General features: G+C 39.1%; 1 protein-coding gene across 3 annotated transcripts; it reads left to right on the top strand.

Moving 5' to 3' along the window:
- Positions 1–74: 74 nt before the first annotated feature.
- ING3 (inhibitor of growth family member 3) lies at positions 75–16,924 on the top strand. Of its 3 annotated transcripts, none has more exons than XM_082280528.1 (12): positions 75–206; positions 370–441; positions 4,481–4,581; positions 5,961–6,026; positions 8,150–8,246; positions 10,375–10,446; positions 10,718–10,837; positions 12,781–12,938; positions 13,252–13,442; positions 14,610–14,802; positions 15,317–15,355; positions 15,988–16,924. In XM_082280528.1, exons 1-12 carry the CDS (start codon positions 179–181, stop codon positions 16,102–16,104), a joined length of 1,254 nt encoding a protein of 417 aa, XP_082136654.1. In that variant the 5' UTR covers positions 75–178; the 3' UTR covers positions 16,105–16,924. The 3 variants fall into 3 exon arrangements, with proteins under 3 accessions (XP_082136654.1, XP_082136655.1, XP_082136656.1); XM_082280529.1 differs by having other exon boundaries at positions 12,880–12,938; XM_082280530.1 differs by lacking the exons at positions 75–206; positions 370–441 and adding an exon at positions 3,661–4,299.
- Positions 16,925–26,174: the final 9,250 nt, after the last annotated feature.

The following is a 26,174-nucleotide window of genomic DNA, read 5'->3' on the forward strand; positions in this document are numbered from 1 at the left end:
AGCGCGGTGTGCGTCAGCGGCACGGGCAGCCAATCGCGGCGCGGCCGGGGCGAGCGCCGTCCGCCGCCAATGTTGTTTTCGCTGAGTCGAGGCGCTGGTGTTGTTGGCGGCGGCGCCATATTGGAAGGGACGAGCGCCCGCTCTCGATCAGCCCCTGGGCGCGGGCCCGGCCGCCGCCATGCTGTACCTGGAGGACTATCTGGAGAGTGAGTGTGTGCGCGGCGGGGGCGCCGGGCGGCCGGGCACGGCCGGTGCGGGGGAGCCGGGGGAAGCCGCGGCGAGGAGGCGGCGCCCCCCCTCCCCCACGGCAGCGAGTGACTGACTGGCTCCCTCCCTCCCCCTCTCTCCCGCTCCCCCGTGTCCCCGCAGTGATCGAGCAGCTTCCCATGGATCTGCGCGACAGGTTCACCGAGATGCGCGAGATGGACCTGCAGGTGCAGAGTACGTGAGTCCCGCCCCCTCCGCCTCCGCCCGCCCCCTCTGCGCCCGCCCCGCTCCGCCCCGCGGGCACCGGCCCCACCGCCGCGCCCCCACCGCAGGGCGGGAGAGGCGAGAAGGCCGACCGGGGACGGAAGGAAGGAGGGGAAGCGGCGCCGCTCCGGCCCGCGCCGGCAGCTCCGCCCGCTCCCCCGCGCTGCCGTGGGGTGGTCGCGCCCCCTCCGCAGCCCTGCCCCGGCTCTCCGGCACCGCCGCTCGGGCCCGGGGGCGTCTCGTCCTCTCCCTCGGGCGAAGGCGCTGCGGAGGCGCCGCGACGAGGCGAGGAGCGGGGCGCACGCAGCAGCCCCCGCCCCGCCCCAGCCCCCGCCCGCAGGGCCTCGGCGCAAGGAGGGTCTTGGCGGAGCTGCGTTCATGCGCTTGTGCTGCTCCCAAAGGCATTTTCGGTGGCACGTCCCAAACTCTTTAGATTTTTGATCCCTAAGAGCAGTGATGGTGGTTTGGAACATAAGTTATGTCCCACTCCTTCCAGTAGGCAGCGGCATGCTCTCCCTGAAACTTTCCAGCCAGCTCCCTCATAACAGAATTTGGGAAGGTGCTATTTGCTGGGCCCCTTGTGCCCTAGCTGACAAACAACCAAATATCCTTTATAAAAATACTTCAGGTTTTATACAAATTACATTTTGTATAAATGTCTACTCTTGTGTAAATATATATGTTACACAAAATATATTTGTAAATACACTTCAGGTTGGTTTGTACATCACTTTGTATCTCTGCTTATATGCTGATGTAATAGACTGCCTTAGGCTGTTTTCAGGATGCACTGTCATTTCATCTTTTCTAATGCAATCTCATCTGGGACTTAGGTATCCTATAACACCCTGGATAGCTGTTGCTGTCATTTACCACACAATGAATATGGTTATCCATAACTGTGATCCAAAAGTGAAACTGCTGCTGCACAAAAGATGAGAGCAATCATCGATATGGAAGGGCTGGGCTATTGTAAATGGGAATAAGAAAAAGAGCAGAGATTGAAATAAAAAGGGAGTACTGTATAGGAATACAAAATGCGACACTAAGTGGGAACAGTTCTTGAAAACAGTTCAACCTATAATACTTTGAAGTGCAGTCTCTGGCTTTCCCTTGGATATTTACTTTATTTGACTTAGCAGGTCTGTTTAACAGGCCTTATTGACTCATGTAGAACCGTCTATAGAATTTTTTTGTATATTATGGCCTAAGTGCTGTCTTGGGTTCAGCTCTTAAAGTTCTGGGAACAGTCATGGCTCCTTCTGGGAGATAACACCTCTGAAGTTGCTATCACCAGGGAGCACCATGAGAGGGAGTGAGCAGCTGCCTGACTTGGATAGTTTGGAGTAAGTGCACAAATTTCACTTCTGTTCCATAAGAAGGCAAAGAAGATAGTAGGGGGGTTTTTTAGGTGTGTTCGAGAACTGAGGCAGCTAGCAATGCCAAGGTAGCAGGAATGTCATTTCCTCTGCTTTAACTGAAAATGACAAGTAACAACTCCACATTGTATTACTGGAAGTAGTAAATGACACTGAATATTGTATACTAGGACTAACCTTAGGTGTAGCGAAAAATTCTCTCAGACCTTGGTACTTCCGGATTGGCAGGGTATCCAAAGACATTTATGAAACTTCTGGACTAGCACCTCTTCAGCATCACTTGCCTAACTGCCTGATGAACGCTACATGCGAACATGGAGGTTGTTTGGTGTCTCAGAAGTACTTGAAAACAGTACTTTGATGAGTGATGCTGTCCCAGAAATCTACATGATTTTTAATTCAGAGATATCTCTGCTGCTCTGTTTTAGTGAAATTGTTGACTTTGTATTCTGTCCTGTTTGGACCACATTGACTCCTAATGAGGCATGTGCTGCTGTTTGTTGTTGGAAGAAATAATAAACTGGGTCTATCTGTTATATATTCTGATAAGATTGCCATGGGAAAAGCAAAGATAATCTGAGTTGGGACTTGACTTTTGAGCTTTAACTGAGCTCCAGATGAAGCATAAAATGTGTTTCTCTGTTTAAGTTAAAATCATGGATTACCAGGTTTTCATGGTAGAATGTCAAAATCTGGAAAAAGGACTCTCTTCTCATAGAAGTTTTGGCAATTCTCTTGGGGAAATTTGATCTAAGAAATTAGTATCTCAGAATACAGTATCATGAGAAAAAGTGGAGTAACTTGAGTGTAGCAGAGAGAGAACTTTCCATATAATTTGATAGCGCTGACCTGTACTCCCCTTTGCCTTTTCTGCCCTTTCCGGAGAGACCAAATTTCTGTGGATATTTTCCCCTAGGAAGTTTCACACAGACTGTTAGCATGTCCTTAATAAAACGTGAAGAGGAAAGATACTTTTTGTCATTTCTTGTTTATGGAACCTCTAGAGTAACAATCGCTTAAGGAGTTTGTGCTCTGAGGATAGGAGATAGTCTGTTGGCTTTATGGACCAAATTACAGTCATCGGGTCAAAGAGCAAAGATTTTAGAAGCCTCCATACAAAGTGTGTGCTTCTTGCTTGCCTCTCAGGCTTCTTAATCTCTACATGGTGCAAGTGGAAAATGCTCATTGTAGAGATTCTCTCCCTTTAGCCTGTTCTACTCCAAAACTGTTCAACTACTTTGTTTGTCTGGGTCTAAATAAATAAATAAAGTTGATGTGAACTTGTGTCACAACTGTTACGGCTCGGGATTAATGGTGCTCTGTCCAGTCAGTTGTTAGGTTCCCGTTGGGTTTGATGCTGAATGTTCCTAGCATAAGGACAGCTGATAAATGTTTTTGACCATTTAGTATGAATGATTTTTGGTTATTTATGTAAACAGTTCTAGCTGTGAATTTTCACAGAGTTAAGAAGACCCTTGGCCTCTTGGATTTTAAGAGTAAATCATACTTAGGGATTCATGAGCTTCTTGAACTAATTAATTAATTTTCATTTTGTTTTGGCAAGATGTGATCCAATTTTAATGGTGGTTTCTGGAAAGTTTCTTAGGTGTTTTGCACCCAGAGCCTGAAGTTTGTAGGTGACTCGTGCATTGTCGCATTTAATTTAAAACTGATAACTGGGCAATGTCACTAAGAATGCTGTGAAAAAAAACCTCACTACTGTCATCTATCCTGACACTAGAAAGGCTGTCAAAGCTAGTTTGACTGAAGCAGCTGCATGTTTTTGGAAATCTGCAAGCTGTTGAGTGCACTAGTGTCCAGCTGTTGAAATAGTAAACTCAGTGGGAGAAGGGTGGAGGGGAAAGGGAAGGGAATCCCTGTTCCTGTCTCAGTAAACAATGAAAAAAATAACTTGTGGTTGACATTTTTCCTTTCTAGAGGCAGTTAATGTTAGAAAATGGGTGGTTTTATTTTTTTCCCCCTTACGATATTTCGCAACTTCACGAAAGTGAGAATCCTGTCCAAATAATTTTTCATCAGTGCATTTTCTCCTGTGGGGGTGGAGGGAATAATTTGTGAGTGCTTTCAATTTGCCCTGGCCCTTCCTAGCAAACAACGGAGAGGGCCTGGACTTAAAGGCAGTGACTTTACTCTTCAGTTGGTCTACCTTTTTGAGACACTAATTTTTTTCAATTATTTGGTTTTGTATTTGACTGTTTCTCTTAGGAGAACATTTTGTTTCCTGCTCAGTTTGTAACTGGCTAGAATGTTCCAAAGTCAGCAGTCTAGAGCCCTGGGTGAGGAGTTTGGGGCATGCTTTAAGTCACTACCACTGCTCTTAGGGACAAAAAACCTTTAGAACTTGGAGTCCTGCCTGTCCCATGCTGGAGAGCACAAGAACCTTGATGAGAATCCTACCAGAATGCAATTCTGCTTCTTGGAAATTAAGGTAAATATTTCCCTCCGCTGTCCACTGTTGCTTGGTTGTTTTGGTTTTTTCTTTTTTTTCCTCTCTAATAGTTTGCACCTCAGTCCTGTCAACTTTGTTTGAGAAAAAAACTTCCCCTTATTTCCTAATGTTTATGTACATGAGAAGATAACATTTGTCTCAATCTCTTCCTATGCTACAGATGCAATGGATCAGCTTGAGCAGAGGGTAAATGAATTTTTTATGAATGCAAAGAAAAACAAACCTGAATGGAGAGAAGAACAAATGACATCAATCAAAAAAGTAAGGATATCACAGGAGAGGGTCAGATTTTTATTTTGCAAACTAAGACAACCTTAGAAAAAAATAGTTTATGGTTGATGGGAGATTTAAGTGTTCACAACTGTGCCTTCCCTTGGGCTTTCATAAAAGGTGGATAGAACTACCTTGGAAGAGAAAAGTGAGTGAACAATTTCTTTCATCAAGGATTTCTCTCAAGTTTTACTGAGCACTTCTGGCATTTAAAAAAATGTAATCCTGAAATGGTGAGGAAACCTAGTACTAAATTTTGAGCTCGGATTTTTTTGTTTCTGTTTGTGTGACATGAAGTTGCCCAAGTTAATTTGCTTTCTTTTAGAGGATATATTTCAAGCTTAGATTCAGCATTTCTTATGATCTTCTGCCTGTGTCCTTTTACACGTTACACATGTGGTACATGTAGCTTGAGAGAGGGAGGAGTAAGAAGATGAATGTGTTCTGTGTTATCCTTCAACACTTGAACAGTGGTGGTGTTATTGATAGCAATGTAGTCCATCATTTTGTCAGGAGAAACTCGTTTGTAGTCTCCTACACTGGCTACTTCAGCCACTTATTTGGGTAGGGGTTATTTCCTTCTTAATGCAAAAAGATTTTTAAATTTTTAAAAAAGAAAAAAAAATCAGAGCTCTGACTTCACTAGAGTAAATGAAAAATTTGCATTTGACTTTAGTTGAACCAAAATTTGAAGTAGTTTTCACATAAGATACTGTTCAGTGGAAATTGAGAATTGAAAGGCAGTAAAATCTGTTCGAATCTAAAGTCAAAGCATTTGAAAACACACTTGTTTTTAAAAGAAAGTTTTGTCTGTGAACTTTCGTTGGTTAGAGGAGACTTTTGGATTGCTTTAGTCAAATTATTTAGAATACACTTACAAGTTAGAGAAACTTACTTTAAAGCAATTTAAATTATATACAATATTATCTGTGTTTAACTAGCCTGCCGGAAAGGCACAGAGTATTTCAGCATCGTTTTGAAGAGCAGTAGGATTTGTGGTGGTCCTGAAGTAAAAGACATAACCTTGTTTTAAGCCCATAACATGATGCTGTGTAATATAAAATAAATCCAAGATTGTTTCATTTCTTGTGGCATTTCTTGTGGAAATCTAAATATCACTCTAGGAAGAAGTGTCCCCATCTTGTAGTTTGGCTTTTTCTAACACAGAGAAAATAAATTGATATATATATATTGTATCTCTCATTCAAAATTCAGATGATTGTTGTTTACAGTAAAATTTCACAGCCTTTCTGAAAACTGACTTAAAATTTGTCCTTTTGACTAATATTTTGTGCTTCATAACAGTAGCTTAAACTTACTGAAATTAGATCAGTTACATTCATAATTTTAAAAAATTCTCTTCGTGACAGGATTATTATAAGGCTTTGGAAGATGCAGATGAAAAAGTGCAACTGGCTAATCAAATATATGATCTGGTAAGTGGACACAAGACTTGTGGTCAATTACCTAAATTTATACCCTAAGGAGTTCTAAGCATTTTGATAAGCACTGCAGCTGTGCTACTTGTATTTTTATGTCATCTACATACAGATGTTTTGCTGGTGAAAAAAACATTTAATATCTTCCTGACTTAAGAATTTTGGTTTTTTAGGTAGTAAGTGTCACTTAAATATAAAACAAAGCAGTAGTATTAGAAATCATGAGGTTTTAATTCATGTTTCTGGCTTGTTTAGGAGATTGGTTTAGAGAATCCCTTGGGATGCAGTGTTGAGGAGTCCAGGAAGGCTGGACATTCTTCAAGAAGAAAATCTTAAATGTATAGGAGCAGGCCATCCCCATGTGCCAAAAGAGAAGCCAGCAGGGAAGAAGACCAGCCTGGCTAAATACAGAGCTTTGGCTTCAACTCAGGAAAAAAAAGAAAAGTGTATCACCTTTGGAAGAATGGGCAGGCAGCTTGAGAGGGCTGCAAAAATTTTGTGAGGTTATGCAGGGAGGTAATTAGAAGGGCCAAGGTCCAAGCTGAATCTGGTTACTGCTGTAAAAGACTAACAATATTTTTAAAAATATATCAGCAGTAAAAGAAGGGCTGTGAGAAATCTCCATCTTTACTGGATACAGAGGTAAACAGTGATGGAGGATGAAGAAAAGGCAGAGGTACTTAATGCCTTCATTGCCTCAATGTGTAATAACAAGACTGGTTGTTCTCAGGGTACCCAGCCCACTGAGCTGGAAGAAGTGGGTGGGGAGCAGAATGAAGTCCCTGTAATCCAAGGGAAAAGGTCAGCAACCTGCTGTGCCACTTAGACACACATAGGTCTAGGGCCCTAATAGGATCCACCCCACAGCACTGAGGGAGATGGTGGAAGAGGTCACTGAGCCGCTTTCAGACACTTACCAGACATCCCAAATGACTGGGAATTAGCAAATGTAATGGCCACGTACAAGAAGGATCAGAAAGAGCGTCCAGGGAAGTACGGGCCTGACAGCCTGACTTCAGTGCTGGGGAAGGTCATGGAGCAGATCATCTTGAGTGTCATGACACAGCACAAGCAGGACAACCAGGTGATTAGGCCCAGGCAGCATGGATTTGGGAAAGGCAGGTCTTGCTTGACTGACCTGATCTTCAGTGATGAAGTGACCTGTGTAGTGAATGAGGAAAAGGCTGTGGATATTGCCTACCTGGACTTTAATAAAGCCTTTGACACTGTTTCCTACAGCACTCTCCTGGAGAAACTGGCTGCTCATGCCTTGGACAGGTGCACTATTCATTGGGTAAAAAACTGGATGGATGGCCAGACCCAGAGAGGGGTGGCACATGATTTGAAGTATAAAGTTTAAGTATATTTATTTTACATTTTCTCAGACAATAGAACTTGCAAGTCAGACTACACTCAAATATAGAAGACAACTGATTTAGTTTCACTTCAACTAGGCAAAAGTTAGTTTAGAAATTGGAATTTGCCCCTTCTCTTTTGCTTAGCTAGTAACTGGAAAAATCTCCCAGGTTTTAATAAAGACAGGTAAATTTTGCTGTATGAATACAGATCTAGAAAGCATTTGGAGCGTCATGGTTTTTTTCATGATAGTGAGTTGAGAATTTTTTTTGTTAATTTTTAGTACCCAAGAGCACATCATAGTTTGCTGAAACACACAGGAGTCTCCACTTTTCAGTTAAGATTCAATACACACCAAGTTTACTGATGTTGATAGTGGCACACAAATTGCACACAAGTTTCAGTTCAGAACTTGCAATTTCCCCAAAGCAGCCCAATCTCTACTAAAGTCCGTGTCATGTACTGTTCTTTCTCTTCCCCTTTCTGTTTGCATAACCAGAGCACTTCCAAGTCTTCTTCATCTTTATTTCTGAAAAGAAGTGTCTTGGAGCTTAGCCTACACTGTTTTGGAGACACAGCAGTGTCTCTGCTGAGTGAGGGAAGTGGAGGTGACCAAGAAGATGCACTTCTGTGCATTATTGTGCTTAGTGCTGCGTGTCACAAAACTGCTGGAAGGGAAATACTTAGCAAGCTTGAGATTAAGGACTTAGATATTCGTGTTCCAGAACTGGATGCTATTTATTTTTGCTTCATCTAACAAACAGGTAGACCGTCATTTGAGAAAATTGGACCAGGAACTTGCTAAATTTAAAATGGAACTTGAAGCAGATAATGCTGGAATTACAGAAATATTAGAGAGACGTAAGTATGCATGATTTTCTTTAAGAAACTGACAGACCTCCTGTAAATTTGCAAAATTAATGTATCATACACTTGTTAGTGGCTGCCAGTATTTTCACCTGTGTTTTAACCCACTTTTCATCAGCGATTCTCAAATTCTAGTTTCAACCTCAATTTAGAATAGTGAAATCAAAATACAACTGAGTAATTTTTTCATAGAACTCTTGTCCTTGTGGATTGCTACAGTAAGATACATAATTCTTTAAACCTGGTTTTAGTGATTTTAGGTATTCAGCCAAGTACTTTGGCCTAAGCCTGCGACCTACCCAGTTGCAAGTGTAACATTTATTCCTTGAATTGATTGCCACCAAACTGTGGAGGCTCATTATTTTTGTTTTCCATGTACTTGGTGGTTTTCTTTTTTTAAAGGGGTGAGAATAGGTTGTTCTGTAATGGGCTAGTGAAGAAAAAGCATTTTAGGTAAAAACCTGCATGTTAAATACAACCATGCTGGTATTTAGAATGTGAATAAAAATGTAACGTGTCAGCTTTTTTGCCAGGTGTAGAAGAAGCTGGCTTTTCTGCACTCATCAGCATTTAGACATCAAATTCAAATGTGATTGTGATAAATTTCTAAGTTGATTTAACTACTGTGAGGCAGTGGCTGTCCTCATAGCCAAAAATAGTGAAAAGTGACTTAAGTCACTTCGGGATATTAAGAATAAGTATCCTTTCTTGGAACTTTTTTGTGGCTGTGTTGTTTAAGCTGGGAGTTTGGGGCTATTTTATTTGCAACTGCTATTACAAGTAACAGGCACAAAAAAAGAAAACTGTAAATTAAGTGCTATTAATTAACTAGCAATTACAGAAAAGGAATAGTTTCTTTTAGTTTAAATCCCAGCTGGTTTTTGGATGTGATGCTACGTTCTGTTGAACTGTATGTTTGGAGAGGTTGCTAGACAGGATTTCAAGAACTCAAAATACAGAAGTACTAGACTGCATGTTGCATCTTTAAGGTTTGTTTGGTTTGAGGGTTTTCTTTCTTTGTTTTTAAATAAAGCTAAAGGTAGAAGACTAAAATTTTTAGCTTTCAGAGTAAATACATATGGTTGAAGTCCCACCAGAGGGCAGCTTTTGGGCAAGTTCATAATGTGGTTGAAGTTCGCTCAGCCAAAATAGCTCCTTATGCTTTGAACCTCTTCTAGAATAATTAAACTTTTGTAATCACTTAGGTATTACTCATGTACTCATGCATTTCAGTGCTTTTTGAAAGCAGTGGAAGAGGTAAAGAAACATTGAAGCCACAGATTTTGTAAAATGAATGTGAATTGCTTTCTTGTTTTGTGTTCTGTGTAAATGTAAGTTGGTAGGTATTGCAGCTACTTCAAAATCTTTTTGTTAGACACTGATGCACAAAATACTGTATATTGTTCTAAATTTATAGTCAAAGTCTCTCTTATGCTGTGATTATTTAGTCTCATATTACAATAAGTGTTACTAGATATAGACTTGGATTTGTGCCCGTCTGACTTTTTCCTTTTTTTGGGGGGGGGGATGGGGGTGGAGTTTGTTGTTGTCATTGTTTGGTTGGTTTTGTGGAGTTTTTTTGTTTGTTTTGTTTTTATTTGTATTGTTGCTCTGTGTATTTTGAATGTTAAGAAAATCTGGATAATGATCTGCAGCCCTTTCTTTTGAATGTTAATTCATCTTGAAAGACACTGCTATTTCTTGAGTTTGGACTGAATGTGACAAGGTGGACTCAGTGGGACAAGATGCCTTATTTATACAGTTTACATGTCTTCAATTCATATTGGTGTAGATTGTCAGTACTTTTGGCGCAGCCATTCTGCAACTCATTTGAGTAAGTGGCATGTTGAGGGCAGTGTTGTTGGTTCTTCTTATTTGCCTTGATTTTAAGTGCTTGATTTCAAGAGTCGAAGAGTAGCAGTCACCACTTTTTATTTGAAAGCTAATCTCACTGGCTCCTGGTTGTACTGTAGAATGGCTTTCAACTTGAGCAAAAATTCTTCTGATAAAATAAATATAACTGCATTGTAATTTGGTTAATATTTTAAAGAATCATTTAGTATGTAAAAGTCAAAACAGTGCCAACTCCGAAATTTTCCTGTCCTTCTTACCTCCCTCTTAGGGTCTCTGGAGCTGGATACACCAGCACAGCCTGTGAATAACCATCACTCCCATTCTCACACTCCAGTAGAGAGTAAGTATTTGAAACTTATGAAGATGCCCATTTTTTATGTTTCCTTTGGGTTTTTTTGTTGATTAGTATCAGGAAAAAAAGGTTCAGAACTTTTTTCCTCCATCATTGCAGGAAGAAAAAAAGGCATAATAAATGCTAATAATGTCTGTTAAGAAGTTGTTCAAGAATGAAATAGATTTTGCTGGTGGGAATTAGTTGAAAGTGCTAGCATAGTTTGACTTTCAAGCTGAATAGGTTTTACATTTAAGTTCCCTTCATTTGTTTCATTTAGAAAGGAAACACAATCCATCTTCTCATCATAGTACAACAGATCATGTTCCTGAAAAGAAGTTTAAATCTGAAGCTCTTCTATCTACCCTGACTTCAGATGCTTCTAAAGAAAATACACCAGGTAATCCTAATTGTCTTTCATTTCATTGCTTTTTAATCAGAAGAAGAGAAACTTAATTATATTTGAGTTAGTCTTTTGAAAGCACAAAATCATGGAATAGGTAAGGTTGGAAGGGACCCCAGTGGGTCATCTGGTGCAGCCTCCCTGCTCAAGCAGGGTCATCGCAGAGCACGTGGGACAGAATTGTGTCCATACAGTTCTTGAGTATCTCCAGTGCAGGAGACTCCACAGCTTCTCTGGGCAACCTGTTCCAGTGCTCGGTCACTGCACAGTAAAGAAGTTCTTCCTCATGTTCAGGTGGAACTTCTGCGCATCAGGTTCTGCTCATTGTCTCTTGTCCTATTGCTCAGACCCCTGAGCAGAGCCCGACTCCATCCCCTTGACACCCTCCCTTCAGATAGTCTTAGACAGTGATGAGGTCCCCTCACAGTCTTCTTGAGGCTGAGCAGGCTCAGCTTCCCTCAACTTTTCCTCATAAGTGAGATGCTCCAGCACCCTCATCATCTTTTTTTCACTCCACTGGACCCACTCCAGGAGCTCTGTCTCTCCTGTCTTGAGGAGCCCAGAACTGGACACAGCACTCCAGATGCAGCTATGCTAGGGCTGAGTAGAGGGTCAGGATCACCTCGCTCAACCTGCTGGCAATGCTCCTCCTAATGCATCCCAGGACACCATTGGCCTTCTTGGCCCCCAGGACACACTGCTGGCTCACAGAGTTTTTGTCCACCAGGGCCCTGAGGTCCTTCTCCACAGGGCGGCTTTTCAGCAGGTCAGACCACAGCCTGTGCTGGTGCATGGGGTTATTCCTCCCAGGTGCACTGCACTTCCCTTTGTGGAATTTCTAGACCCTGTGCCATGCATGGATAATGACCTTCTGGGATCTGCCGTTCAGCCAGTCCTCAGTCAGAGGCTCATACCCTTTCCCCTGGGATTTTCAGGCACTTGAAACATGAGAAACTGCAGGCATTGTTACTCATCTGTGTTGTCCATGAAGCGGGTCTGATTTGTTGTCATTTAACAGCTGTATGTTGGCTGTTTCTTTTTATTTACAGTTTGAGGAAGATAACAGTACAGTTTCATTCACCCAGTAGTAGAAATATAAAAGATAAATGCATTATTTTGGGAAAAAAAGGTATACAGTAATTTCCAAAGTAAGGGAAAAGAATTTTCACACCTTTTTTTTTTTTTAAGAGTTGGTCTCAAAATAAAATTCTTTCATGTGTTATCTATGTCAAAAGAGGAGAGAAGTCTTTTTGAATAGGGACTAAAAAAACCTAAAACTTTCTGCCTATTCTCAGTATTAAGGTGTTCCATAGTTTCTTTTCTGAAAATAAAAGACTAGGGAGTTACAGTAAGTCAACTACCTTATGTTTTGGAATTCAGTAATGTTTGTCAGTTTTAAGTAGTTTCAGTCATGTCTATTTCAATTTTCTTTTGAAGAAACTTCACATGAGGCTGCAAATAAAATGTAGTATATTTGAGCAGCTGACATTCTGCAGATGACCCTGGAAATTGTGTTGCATTAAAACTGATCTGTAGTTTTTAGAATTAAGATTGTTGAAAGTTCTACTTCAGAAACAGTATAGGTACATAGTCAAATTCTTACCCTCTTCTTGATGGTTATAGTAGTGAGCATTGTTTCAATATAGGCATAGGTAGAGCAGCTGCATCTGTTCTTCGATAGCTGAGTATGATAGTGAGAGCTGTCTTTCTATAAAGGACTCCTTGCACATGAGGATAGGGAACAAACTTCTTTTTTCCCCCCCCCATAAACAAATACTGGCTGTATCTAAATACTTTTAAAACCTTTTTTCCAAATGATTAGACTACTCTGATGCATAAACAGGGTTCCTACTCTTTCACTGGTTGTCATATAACTCTTCTTAAAATGCAAAGGAATTTAGTTTCATTTTGAATTTCATAAATGTGTTCTATTCATCAAGGGTGTCGAAACAGTAATTCATCATCCTCTTCAAACAATGCATACAATACAAACTCTTCTCAACCATTGGCATCATATAACCTGGGCTCATTATCTTCAGGATCCGGGGCCGGTGCAATTACCATGGCAGCAGCTCAAGCAGTGCAAGCCACGGCACAGGTAATGTCAAAATATTCTTGTCATTCTGCCATCCACTTAAGATTACGAAGAAAGGCTAGTGACTGCTATACAGTTCCTATATTAGAATTTTATTTATATGCCACAGTTTTATCCTCTATAACTTGCCTAAAGGGACAGCTTGTTTTCTGGCCTTTCCTGGAGGATATTCTCACAGATTTAACTGCTTTCTATACGTAAGTTCATTAACAAGGTGACGAGTGAACCTGTGCAAATAATTAGCAGTTAGCAGCCTGGTATTTCTTACGTAGGAGCTTTACTGTGTAATCTGATACAATATCAGTATTCCTTTCAGATGAAGGAGGGAAGACGAACATCCAGTCTAAAAGCCAGCTATGAAGCATTTAAGAACAATGATTTTCAGCTTGGAAGAGAATTTTCATTGTCCAGAGATTCAGCTGGATATTCATCATCAGCTCTGGCATCTACATTAACTCAGACGTTAAGTTCGTCAACCACAGATTCACGAAGTGGCAGAAAAAGCAAGTAGGTTTTCTTACTTGTTGACTGCAATTACAACTTTTAAGGCAGCTAAACTTTCTTTTAAAAGGTCATGGGCCATATTAGAAATACATTGTATTTAATATCTGTGAGGGGGAACAGGAGAAGGTAGTTACTGCCCATTGGCCGTTTTTTGTTCAGGGCTGTGTTCTTCAGGCCTCCCAGTTCTTTTTCTTTAGGCAGACTCCATTTTTAAGTAAATGTCTTGATTTCCTTTTTTATCTGAGATACGGTCAAGTTTCTTCCCTTATTTTTCTGTATTTTGGAGAGATTTGATCTAACAGTAAATGTTGGGAATTATTGTGCATTGGTTAGTAGATGATTTTGAAATAAACTGGAGATCTGTTTGATGCCAGTTTCAAGTAAACATGACATTTTCTAATGGCTGATCATCTACAACAAGGAATGAATTTTATTTCTGATTGAAATGAAGTTTTAAAACATTTCAAACAACACAATGTCACAACACATAGTGACAGCAGTCAGAACTTGTACTTGAAAGAATTTGTCTCAAAATGCCTATCCTTTTAAATTGACTTGAGTTTTTTTCTTCATTCAAATTTGTGTGTGTTCACAGCTCAGTTAATAATGCTGTTTTAGAAGCATTTTTCATCTATGAATATCTTGGGCGCCAGGTCTGACCTATAAGCAAATGCAGATAATTTTTATTCCGGCGCCATTCCTATGGAGTGATTGCTGATGCTTGAGTGGAGATTAACAGAGAATCGGTCATCTTCAAAACAGTTATCTGTTGTCCATGATGTATGACATTACTTATATGTAAATTCCTGTTTTATTGGTAGCATAATTTTTATAAGGACTTGACACCAAGGCTGTTGACGGAAAATTTTGTGAAGAAAAGCATTTGTTAAAGCCACTAGACAGTTTAGAGCTGTTACATTCCATTGATTAGAACAGCATGTCTTGCACTTGTTAGCTGGTATGACTTGTTTCCTTTTCTAAGAGCATTCAGTGGGTGCATTCCAGTGCTTGCAGTGGTTGAATGAAATGTGATAGTGAATGATAGCTTTGGGATTTACATACTGCAGTATTTCAGAGTAAACAAAGTACTTGTTTAGTGATTCTTTCACTTGGCAGGAAATAAATAATGTATGCTATTTTTTTCCTTTTTTTTTTTTTTCTCTTCCTCAGAAACAACAACAAATCCTCAAGTCAGCAGTCCTCATCATCATCTTCTTCTTCCTCTCTATCATCATGTTCTTCTTCATCTGCACTGGCACAGGAACTGTCTCAGCAAACAGCAGTAATACCAGAGTCTGATTCTAATAGCCAGGTTGATTGGACCTACGATCCAAATGAGCCACGTTACTGTATTTGTAATCAGGTAAGGATGGCCTCCAAATTGAAATACAACTACAGTTGCTGTTTTGAACTTCCTTCTCTGAATGCTAATTTTAAAAAACTATTTTTACTCTTGAAGTTCTGATCTGTTTTTATTTGCTTACTGTTGATGTGAATAATGAACTCAACTGTTGAAACTAAAAACAGTCAATTTTTGAGTGATGTGATATCCTTGGAGAGTTTTAAATCTGGTAATGGAGACTTCAGGAATAATTAAATTAAAAATTGAGGGGGTTCACAATGAATTTAGTTTTTTATCCAATCTGAAATATGCAGATGTATCTTCTTTTGCATAAACAATTTTTGAAAATCAATCCACTACAAACATGATGGTGTTTGGGTTGTCTAACAAAAGTAAAATGAAAATGTTGTTACTGCTATTAATGGAAAAACTCCTCAAAGGAAGAAATTTGAATGTTGGCCCTTTCAAAATGTTGATTGCTTTTAACTAGTAATATGAATATTAATAAGGGTGGTTTTTTTCCTTATTTTACTAGGTGTCCTATGGTGAGATGGTAGGCTGTGATAACCAAGATGTAAGTAACAAAATTCAGAAGATTCATGAGAGGCTTGTGCATATAACTATTGCTTGCAGGACTTACTTTTATTTTACAGTTTGTTTTTGAGTAGAATTTTTTAGATTAAAGTGCATGTGATTTGAACCATCCTTCAGGAGACTTCTCCTCACCTCTCCACACAGCTCAGGTTCTTTTCGAAACCTTCAGCCTTTGCTAGGTTCAAAAATGCCCTGCTTCAAAATATCCTTTATTTCTGTGAATGTTTAGCTATGTCACTACTAACAACAGTTGTCCTTTTCAAATAAAAAGTTTTAAAAGAACAGTTGAATGTAGTCACATATTTACTGAGATACTACATTTAAACAGAAGTGAGTAATAAGATTACTTCATCAAACTTAAGTATTTCAAAGCATAACATACTTACTTTGCTCTATGAGTCCATATATGACTCCTAGAATTTTTATAATTTTCCTTAGTGTACTGAGTGTATGTTGCAGATCCCTCTCTCTCCTCGTTTTGTCCTATGACTTGTATGAAACGCAGAATCTATGCTTTCCATTCATGTTTCATTTTCATAGAATTGTATTTGTGATAGGCATTTTGAAAAAAGCCCAAGTCCCAAACCGTCTATTTTAACTCTGTTTTTACAGTGCCCTATTGAGTGGTTCCACTATGGATGTGTTGGACTGACAGAAGCACCAAAAGGGAAATGGTACTGTCCACAGTGTACAGCTGCAATGAAGAGAAGAGGCAGTAGACATAAATAAGTTTCTTCATCTGGAAAATAAATTGCATACTAAAGGTTTTATAAAGGACTTGGGAGGAGAGGGGCAGCTCTCACCACACTTCTTGTAACCACTGAAGGGTAACATAGCAATCATAGAATGGTATGGTTGGAAAGGACCGTAAAGATTGTCTGGTTCCAGCCCCCAGTCATAAGATCTTGAACTGTGGGTTTTGCTAAGTTGTGTTTTAATATTGTAGGTAAATTATTTACGCACCTTGATGTGCTACAGATACTACTCCAGTGAGCCTTGGATTGTTCCAGTGGCCAACATATGCAGACATTTGTACTACCAAACCATTTTCTCTAAGCAGTGGGCATTCTACAATTACTCAATCTTCCAAAAATTCTGATAAGTCGAGATTTTAAATGTATGTTTTATATACAACAGGTATATTCTGCTGCATGTACTGTACTCAAGAGCTGTTATGTAACACTATGTATATTAATAGTGCAAAAAGTCAGTGCTTCTGAAAGGAAAAAGAGACAGTGGTTTTTAAAATGCCTTTATAGCTTTGGTTCTTTATGAAACTTAATTCAGCAGGCTGAAGAAAATGGTTCTTGTATACAGCGGGCTGTCGTCCTTTAGGGTACTTGAGTATGTAAAAACAAAAAAAATGCTGTAGAATAAAACAAACTTGTGCCATTAGTCTTTATATGTTTCTGCTCCAGAGAAGGCAGGGGCCATAAGAAGAAAAAAAGGTGTTAAAGTGATGATAAATTTTTATACCAAATGTGTTTATTTTTTTGTGCAAGTAATCCTTTAAATCTGAATTGTATTAGGTGTAAAATAAAAGAATCTCAACTCCTCAGATTAATGTTTTCTGTATATTTGTCAAAAACAGGTCTGTCCCTGGAATGGTTTCACAAACAAATTTCCTTCTTTTTTTCTGTGTCTCTTTAATGCAGCAGCACTGAACAGAAACATGAGGTTTATGCCTATTTTTTCCTTCCTTCTTCTTTCCACCATTAAAAAAATATGCTTTCCCTTTGGAATAAAGATTTTGCTTCAGCCCTGGGTTAGGCTGAAAGACTTTGACTGTCATGTGGTAGCTTTCCAGACCCATGAAGAGGAGGAGAAGAGAGAGAGAAAGAAGCAGTGTTCCATTGCATGACCGTGCAAATAATGTCAAGGGAATAGAAACAGGTCCATTAGTAGTAAGAGTATGTGCAGAGAATGAAACCAGGCTTCTGTCACAGCATGGGTTTTTTTCAGAATGAAAAAAGCAGGCTTTTAAAGTCCATGGACTCAGGAAAAGTAGATATGTAAGAAGGAAAATGTGATTATGGATGATAAATAGACTTTGGTAAAAGAATAGGATAGAAGTTGTTGAAAATAAACAGCAAGGAGCAGAAACTAAGGTTCCCTTGAAACTTGGAACTGAACCCACTGTGTATATATTTCTGTGGAAATCTCAGTCTAAAAAACCCACTTGAAGACTAGAATATCTGGTTTTAAGTGAAGCTGTTGAGACAGTGGAGATAACAAAGTGTTTGTTCTGTGGGGAGCTGGTGCCATGCTAAAAACTGAAATTAAATAAGCAACCAGTAATCTGGACTCTCCTTACACTGAATGTCTATCTCAACAGCTATGAACTAAGTCTCTTGAGAATTAAGACTGTATACAGCAAAATCTCTCACACTGCTGGTAACCATACCTAAGATAGTACCAAGACTACAAATCCAAATTAAAATTTCTATTTTTAGTGTGAACATTGGATCGCTGCTTCATTGGAGAATATAAATTATTTTTTCATTGAGAAATTAGAGAACTCACAAGACGAGAAAACTTGTCCTTACTAGCAAATTATTATTTTGTGTCAAGAAAACAGAAATGGACATACGGGAAAATGTGGGAAAAAATGCAATAGCTAAGTCAAAGATGTAGAACAATAAAACCTGTACATACTCTTGTTTTGTTTTCTAAATAGGAAGCCTGCAAGAGAAGCTTACAGGTCAGGAGGTGATTAGCCCCAAGCAGTGTGAGTGGTTACATATGGAGAGAGTTCGTGCCTCATGGTCAGTAGAGTTGCTGGACACTTCCCTGAGTAGACAAGTACAGGTGCAAAGTCTCTCATTAGAGCTTCTTTAAAAAACAGTGATGCACTGGTTGAAGAGTGGGCATCCCTTAACTGGGACATCCACACTGCTATTTGCAAAATAGGGTAATAAAGAGTAAAGGAATAAATTGGCAGTATCCCCAACGCATGCTGCTAAAGAAGAGCAGCTCAAGAGGTACGTAAGGGATCAGTTAAAGAAACCTAAATAGTAGCATAATGTGTGTGTGTATGTTTTTTTCTCAAAAATAATAAAAACAGAACACTAAAAGCATCAGACCAATCTCATGACACTGACTGATAAAGTGGAAAATGTATTTCAACATTTTGCTAAACTAATATCAATATAAAATAATATATAAAATAATACTTAGATCTCACCTTACCTGCAGCTGAGTCCTCTGAAGTAGCTATTGCTATATAGGAAAGTGATTTTGAAGTTACCTACTAATTTTATGGAAACCTCAGCTCACTGTTCAGCAGCAGGTCACATAAGTGCTTAGAATGACTCAGTAGGAGACAAAGAATAAAACAGAAAACAGTTTTACACTGTGTAAATTGATGGTGCAGTTGGTTCAACATAGTGTAAAAATCTGGTCTGCTCTTAAGAAAAGGCAGCAAAGCTAGGAAAAGCCTCGAAGGGCCAAATCTGTATAATGACAACACAGCTGAGAAGCAGATGAATTGTCTGGGACTCTTCTGGGTGGGAAAGAGGCAGCTCCATGAGGATGTTAATGGGAATCTGTAAATTCAGTAGTGATGTGGAAAAGGTGTGTGTTTTTGATAGAAGTAGTGGTATGGAGGTAGCCACTCCAAAATGAAAAAAATGAGCAACATTTTTTCACATGTGGCATGCTTACATTACACAATGGGACATATAGCTAAGATACTTGGATCAGGAACTCACTGAAGACTGATTACTAGAAGTCAAGAGAGTTTGTAATGAGGCAAGTGTTCCAGGTTGCCTCTGACAGTCCTAAAATCCTCTGGCATTCACTGAATGCTGTTTGCTACCAGAGACTAGGTTAGGCAACATTCAGCATTAGGCACTGCAGTTTCTTTTAGTTTCACATCAATGTTCCAGCATTTGGGTGAATTTTTGGGATGAGGGGTATTTGTAGTACCACAAACTGAGAACCAATGTGCTAAGTGCTGTAATGGAACAAAGCATTGTCTATTCTTCATAAACAATATTGTCTGTTTGCACTGGGGAGCTGTAGGTTTTGTTTATTCTAGATCTAAAATGAAAAAGGGAGAGGAAATATATTAATGGATACTAATCTGAAAATCCCACTAGGTCGTCTCTCTGAATAGCACAGGATAATTTGCATTCTTCTTTACCAAACTTTGCAAAATGTTATTCAACCACACTCAGTAAAGATCAGAAATTCTGAGGTTTGTTTCGCTTTTCTGTTCTCCCTCACCAGGGAGGTACTTTCCACTGTGAGTTGGCTTTTCTTGGCAAGTTTTTTCATCTCCCTCCTCATTCTGCTGGAATGTTTGGACTATACACTTTTTTTCTGCAACAGAGGTGGCCTTCACCTTGACAGCAAAGAGTTCAATTTTTTTAGACTAAAAATCTCTGAAAAGCAGAATTGCAAGAGGAATAAGGCTCTGCGTTTTTACACTCTCTTCAGGTTATAGACAAATAAACTTAGGCCACACTGTACGAACATAGTCTCTTCAGTTTTGTTACTCCTCCCTGGTTTGACTAAAATGCTCTGAGAATAATGTAACTAAAAGAAGAATAATGCCACACTTCAATGTATCTATAGCAATTTACAGTAATATTCCTCTTAGCACTTTCAAATCCATATCTTGCTTTTATATTCATATAGTATTCAATAAAGACAAACAGTAGCTTTTCCCTCTAGATAAATCTTGTATTTCAGAGCTATTTGAGCATGAAAAAGTTGTCAACAAGTTGCATGACTACTACTTTCAGGCTTGTCCTTCCATACATCTTATATTTTTAAAAACCCAGTAATTTCCTACATTAGTTCATAATAAAGTTTTTATTATAAACATGACTTTAACTGCATGCTAACTGCATTCTCTATCTTAAAGGTATTGAAAAGAAAAACCCTACATATTACAGCTAGACTAGAGAAATACTTGCCTCATGACTGTACAAGAAATCTACCTAATGCAGTAGAAAATGATGAACAATGTTAGGATTCATAACTCTGTTCATATTTTTAAAGACCTAATACCTATTTGTGCCTTCTTCTGATTGGCTACTGACAATTAGAAGAAGTTTTATTCAAGTTAAAGAGAACAATGAGGGGATTAAGTGCAGCTGTTCAGCTACAATTTATATCTATTTCTTTTAAATTGTCAAATTTTTGAGGAATCTTTGTTGCTGAACAGATTTATTTATTTAGTTAGTTGACAGTTAGCTTGGTTTTCCTAGTTAAGGTGGTAGTAAGCCTATTTTTCTAGAAGAATAAGTAACAGTTATACTGTATTTGCACACATGAGGATTAGTGAAAGAAACAGGGAGCAATGTGAAGATAATTTTACATTTCTTCTGCCTGCAAAGTTGTAGCCTTATAATTTCAAAGCAAGTTTTACGATTTGTTTTCAGAAAAGGACATGTGGGATAGATGTTTGGACAAACTTTCCAAGCGTAAGTGTAGTTAAGTGCTGCAAGGGGTCAGTCAGGGAAGTGCTATGGAATTAGGGAATCCTTTTTTGTTAGATATACAGGAATAGTTTTCCCCGTGTTAATAAAAGAAATTTTGTTTACAGATCTGTTATCTTCTTTTTTTGTGAGATTAAAATGACATTGTTACTAGGGGTTGGTGTGTAAAAATAAGTGCTCATCATACTTAAAAATTGTTCTAATAAATGTTCAATTACGTAGCTTGCTTGAAAAGATGATAAGCTGGAGTGTTTCTGCTGTGATGGATTCAGTTGGATATGCTCGTCTTGACTTAAATTATTTAGAAGTGTGTTTAATCTCTGTGTCATGTTATTTGGGGCTAAATTAATCTCATGCTTTTAAAGAAAGCACATTCTATAGATTGATGGATAAGCCAATAGTTGAACAAACTGGCCATAAAAACATGTGTTCCTTAGTCAAGTCTGGAAAATGAAACAGTGCTACAGTCAGCAGTATTGACCAATCCCTTCTTTTAATTTAGGAAGGTATCCCATACGTTTCCCAGGGATCTTGTTGATAGCCTAATGCTACTGGAATGGCTAAGGAACTGAGGAATAAGCAGAAGTTAAGGTAGGAGTTACTTTATAACATTGCCCTAAAAAATATAAAATTATGTATTATTCATTTTAATCCAGAGCAGAAATTTTCTTAGACAAAGACTTAAGAGTTTACATGCTTTTGCACACAGAAGTGATGATTTCAGAAGTAATGATTACCTTTGAGAGTGTCACTTACAACAGTTCTGCCTGTCTCTTCTATAACATTGTTGGTTCTTCCTGTAAGACATAAATACAATCTAAAATACACACTGGGAAAACATCTCAGTGAAGTTTTAGTCCAGGACAGGAAAATGAAAGAGGATTCTCAAAAACAGAAAAGAGATGAAAAACCAACTTTAAGGTGTTTTGGTTAGTATCTGCACTAATGTTCAAGATTTTTCAATGCTGAAGTACTTTTCACTTTGAAAGTGCTTTCCAAACACTCACTCACAGCTATTTACTTAAAGATTTCTGTTAAGAGAGTGAAAGGAATGTACTGAAAATGCCTCTCTCTGGAGGCTGACAAGCCTTATAATAGAAAAGATTCAGTTTTCCCTGTTGTTTGAGTCTTAAGCAGTCATATTTAAACTCATGAAGGAAGGAGACACCTAAACATATTGTTCATAATTACATCATCACATAATAAAACTGTAAACTGATTTCCTATTTAGCTAATGATAGTGTGATTTTAAATCAGTCCAAAAAATTGTCTGTAATTCTCTCTCCAAAGACTGCTTTAAAACAAGCAAATTAGTTATCAGCCTTATATACATTTTATTAATTTTCAGTGTTGGCACTACCTGGTTTTACATTTTCCAAAGCAAAGAGTCTTTTAATATGCTTTAGTTTTAAAAGTTCATCAAAACATAGTTACACAGAAATGGTGATTAAATTTAAAAAATTATTCAGCTACTTCATGCTGTATTTCAGAGCAATTCTGATTTGGTTATATTTTGGCTATATTTTAATTTTTTTCAAAATCAAATCCTGAGTATATCTACATCTACCTCTAGTCATAGAACATAACTCCATAATTAAAAAATATAACAAAACAACCCACAAAAGAGACAGACTCCAAGAAACCAGTAATGAGACAATGAACAAAAGCACTTTTATCACTTTTCATCCCCTCTAGACAATTCAAATTATGCGTGAAGTATAGAAAAATGACAGCAAAACATTTACGATCTCTCAGACCTGAGAAATATCTTCCTTAAACCTTGAGTTTTCAACAGACCCTTGCCTGGAATGCTAGTTTTACACACGACCTGTTTAATCAAAGTGGTCAAGATCACCCACTGACAGCGTGATGTTCAGCTTCCTCCCAGCTGTACCACGGCGGTTCCGCCTGCCGTGTCACAGCGGTTCCGCATGACGTCCCTCCCCAGTTTCAGCTTTCAAGCCCATCAGGCGCGTTTTGAGCAAGCTGTGCAGCCCATGAGGCCAGAACTGAGAGGCAGTGTAGTGACCCTGCATGGGGCAGGACACAAAGAACTCATCAGACCTCATGCCAGCTGCAATGCAGATGTTCTGTGTGGCCTCCTTCACTCCGTTTATTCACACCACCTGGCTTTGTAAGATGTAAAAATGGTTAAATCTAATTTTCAACTTTACTTCCAGAAATATCATGTTGAGTAGGTTGTCAAAAGTCAGTGCTTAAAAGATGTAATGTACTTAAGGGTATTTCTAAAGTAATTTCTGTGCCCCAGTGGTTGCTGTTATCTTGTTCTGCAGCAATCATGCTGTGGCAGCTGGACTTGTGAGAGAAGCTGTACAGTTATAATCAGATCGATAAGTTCAGAAGTATGCTGTTATCTCTTCCTGCCTAGCCATAAGAACAACAAAACAGCATGTCTTGCATCTTCCCGTATTCTATTTGCTTGTACAATAAGTTCTCATATACGTTCACAATATGTGACATGCCCCAGGTGACATATTTCTGTGCTGGCTTAGTGTATATTCTGGTAGCACCATGAGAATGCAACAAACTGCTACAAACTGTTACATACTCTGGTATATACAATAATGTCTGGCCTTGATGGGGTTAGTAAAATCCATGGGTGCCATGAGAGGCACAGTTGAGCATTTAGTCAACATTTCTGTGTAATGTGGTTGTCTTAAAACTCTCCTTTCTAACAGAAGAGCTCTGTTAAACAAATATCCATCAGCACAAAGCCTTTTGATAGGAAAAAATCAAGTTCTTGTTCCCTTGTGCCTAAAACATCCACACATATGAACTCATACGCTGAACTCAGTGGAGGCCATGATGTGGTTTAGCTTTTATGTTTGCATGGATATTTACTGTACTGGGATGAACTAAATGTAATGACCAAAATGTCTGAAATGATTGGCACCTGGAAAAATTGGTCCAAAACTACAGAGCTTGTTTGTCAAGCCTGCTGGTGGCAGGCACCCCATCTGCACCAGCACAGACTAAGTCATCTAGAGGACAGCACAAACAGCTGTAAGTACCTGAGAGCCTTACACCTTTGTGTAGTGGACACAAGAGAGGTGACAAAATTTGCTTGTAGGAGACTTTCATTTGTTTCCTTGCTTCAAAGGAGCATCAGAGGACCACTGAACCTGGAAGACACTGGGATAGTCATGTAAAACTCTGTGAGTGGTCTCAGCAAAGCAATGACTTTGCTAAAGAAAGAGAGGATGTTCCTTATCATATAAGCAGTGAAAAGGAAGAAAGGCAGCCAAAGGTAAGGAGACAGAATCAAACACAGTTTAAGGAACTTAGGGGGTGAATTGGAAGATGAGTGTTTATGGAATGAGGAGTCTAATTGTATTTTTCTATTGCATCTTCTTAAAGTGAGTTTATTTGAAACCAACACTGCTTCTGAGGGGCAACTGTATAAAGAAACAGTGCTTGGGGATGACTGACATGAATTTCTGGGTGACCTTGGCTTTCTTCATTTTTGGACTGGTTTGGATCCACTTAATGCACAGAACAGGAGAAAAAAGTAAGCACACCACTAGTCTTGGCTACCTGTATAATAAGGTCAGGCTAAAGTGAAAAGGGAACATGGCAATGAAATTACTTAGTTTACACAGAAGAGGAAAGATCTTGTGACAGGACCTGGAGGACTATGACATTTCAATTCTATATTTGGAGTTTATTGAAACAGAAACTAGAACAATTAACCTTAAACAAACAAAATGCAGAATGTTAAACATTAGAATTAAAAAAGATTGTAAATGCTTCTCCTCCCTATGCAAAATGCCCTTACAGAATGATCCTTTTCTTCTTTGTTTGTTGCTGTTGTAAAAACAACTCCATGGCTGGCTTGCAAGCATCATACCTTCCCACTGCGCAGGCAGCTATTTAGGGTTTGTCCTGCCCTCACTCTGGAGGTCTGACTGAGGAATTGATCTTTCCCCTTTGCAGTAGCCTCCCAACTGGTATACTTACCTCTTGCTCTCCCTCTGCCCATCTCCTTCTCATGGGAGCTTTTCTGACCTGGTGCTAAGGGTGGAGGGCACAGGCCTGGTGTGGGGCAGGTGTTCCCATACATGGAACAGTTGGTGAGGAGTACGGATACCCTCACTGCAGACATCATTTGAGCAGGCATGGAGTGGCTAGGACAGAGTCAATGACAATGGTATTCTCGTGTTCTTTGCACTCCCGTTGGTCATTTTGATAACATTTTCATCTGAATATATGCAGCTAGGAAGAACTGCAAGGAAAATACTACTCTGCAGCACTCAAAGTGCATTCAGAGCCCTTCTGCAGGTACAAGGCAGTGAAGAGCTCTGCTTGCAACATAAGTGCATGAGAAAGTAGAAAAGTATTTGTGCAAATGCCTTTCGTATGATAAACCCAGAAAATGTAACTGAAAAACAATAAGAAGGATCTTGATCACCTAAAAAAGGAGATTATTCACTGTGTTAAAATAAGAGAATGATCTTGAGAGAGAACAGAGATACAATTAGAAAAAGTTGGTAGGAAGAGGAAGACCTGAGAATGGAAGTTCAAATGCTTTAATCTGAAGCATGAAGAAGAGGGGGACCAGCAAGATGCCAGAGAAATTATGTGAAGCATCAAAAAATAAAATAATTACTTGAAGTAGAAAGGAACACAGATGCTGTCAGAGGTCACAAGGTATTTCACTTGTTCCTGTTCAGCATACCCAAAGACAAATGTCCGTGTTCTTGCAGCCCATCTGGGCACTTTTTGATTACTGCTGATTCTTATCCATTTCTCAGCAGTAACCAGTGAGTCTGAGCAATCAAACTGGCTACAAAATCCATAAATCCCTCTTATTGCTGAATAACTGCTGCAAGGGGGTTATGTCAGCAAATAACTGTAGACAGGAAGAAGCAGAGAATTTGCTGATCAATTTCTTGCTCATGACATTCAAATTTGCCTTTTAAGCAGGAACCAGTATATTTACAAGACTTTGGTCTTCAAATGCTTTCCTGTATCCTCATGTCAAGCAACCTGCTGTATTATTAACAATATTAATAAATTAATATCTTCATAAATAGATACCTCTGTTTCACTGTAACACTTCTGCCAAAACACAGTAGTGAAGAACATGGCTGAGATACAAATGGTTGAACAAATGGTTGAATACATGGCTGAAAAAATAACCCAATTGGCCCAGATTCTACCTAAACTTTAGGGAAGCTGGTTGGTTGGTAATCTGGTGAGCTGAGTATCAAGATTTGCCACTGCCTAAAAGGTCCTGTTCCTTTCCTCTGTTTGCATTCTCTTTCACTAATGTTCTCCTGCTGCTTAACCTGTACCAGCACAAGGGCCCGCTGGACCTCTCCAAGAGTCAAT

This window comes from Coloeus monedula (assembly GCF_965178545.1).
Source record: "Coloeus monedula genome assembly, chromosome: 4".
NCBI lineage: Eukaryota > Metazoa > Chordata > Aves > Passeriformes > Corvidae > Coloeus > Coloeus monedula.

Excerpts from the sequence above, each read along its gene's own strand:
- ING3 (XM_082280528.1), top strand. The coding sequence starts at position 179 with ATGCTGTACCTGGAGGACTATCTGGAGA. Across the intron at positions 442-4,480 it reads GATGGACCTGCAGGTGCAGA|ATGCAATGGATCAGCTTGAG; the intron begins GTACGTGAGTCC and ends CCTATGCTACAG. Across the intron at positions 13,443-14,609 it reads CGAAGTGGCAGAAAAAGCAA|AAACAACAACAAATCCTCAA; the intron begins GTAGGTTTTCTT and ends TCTCTTCCTCAG.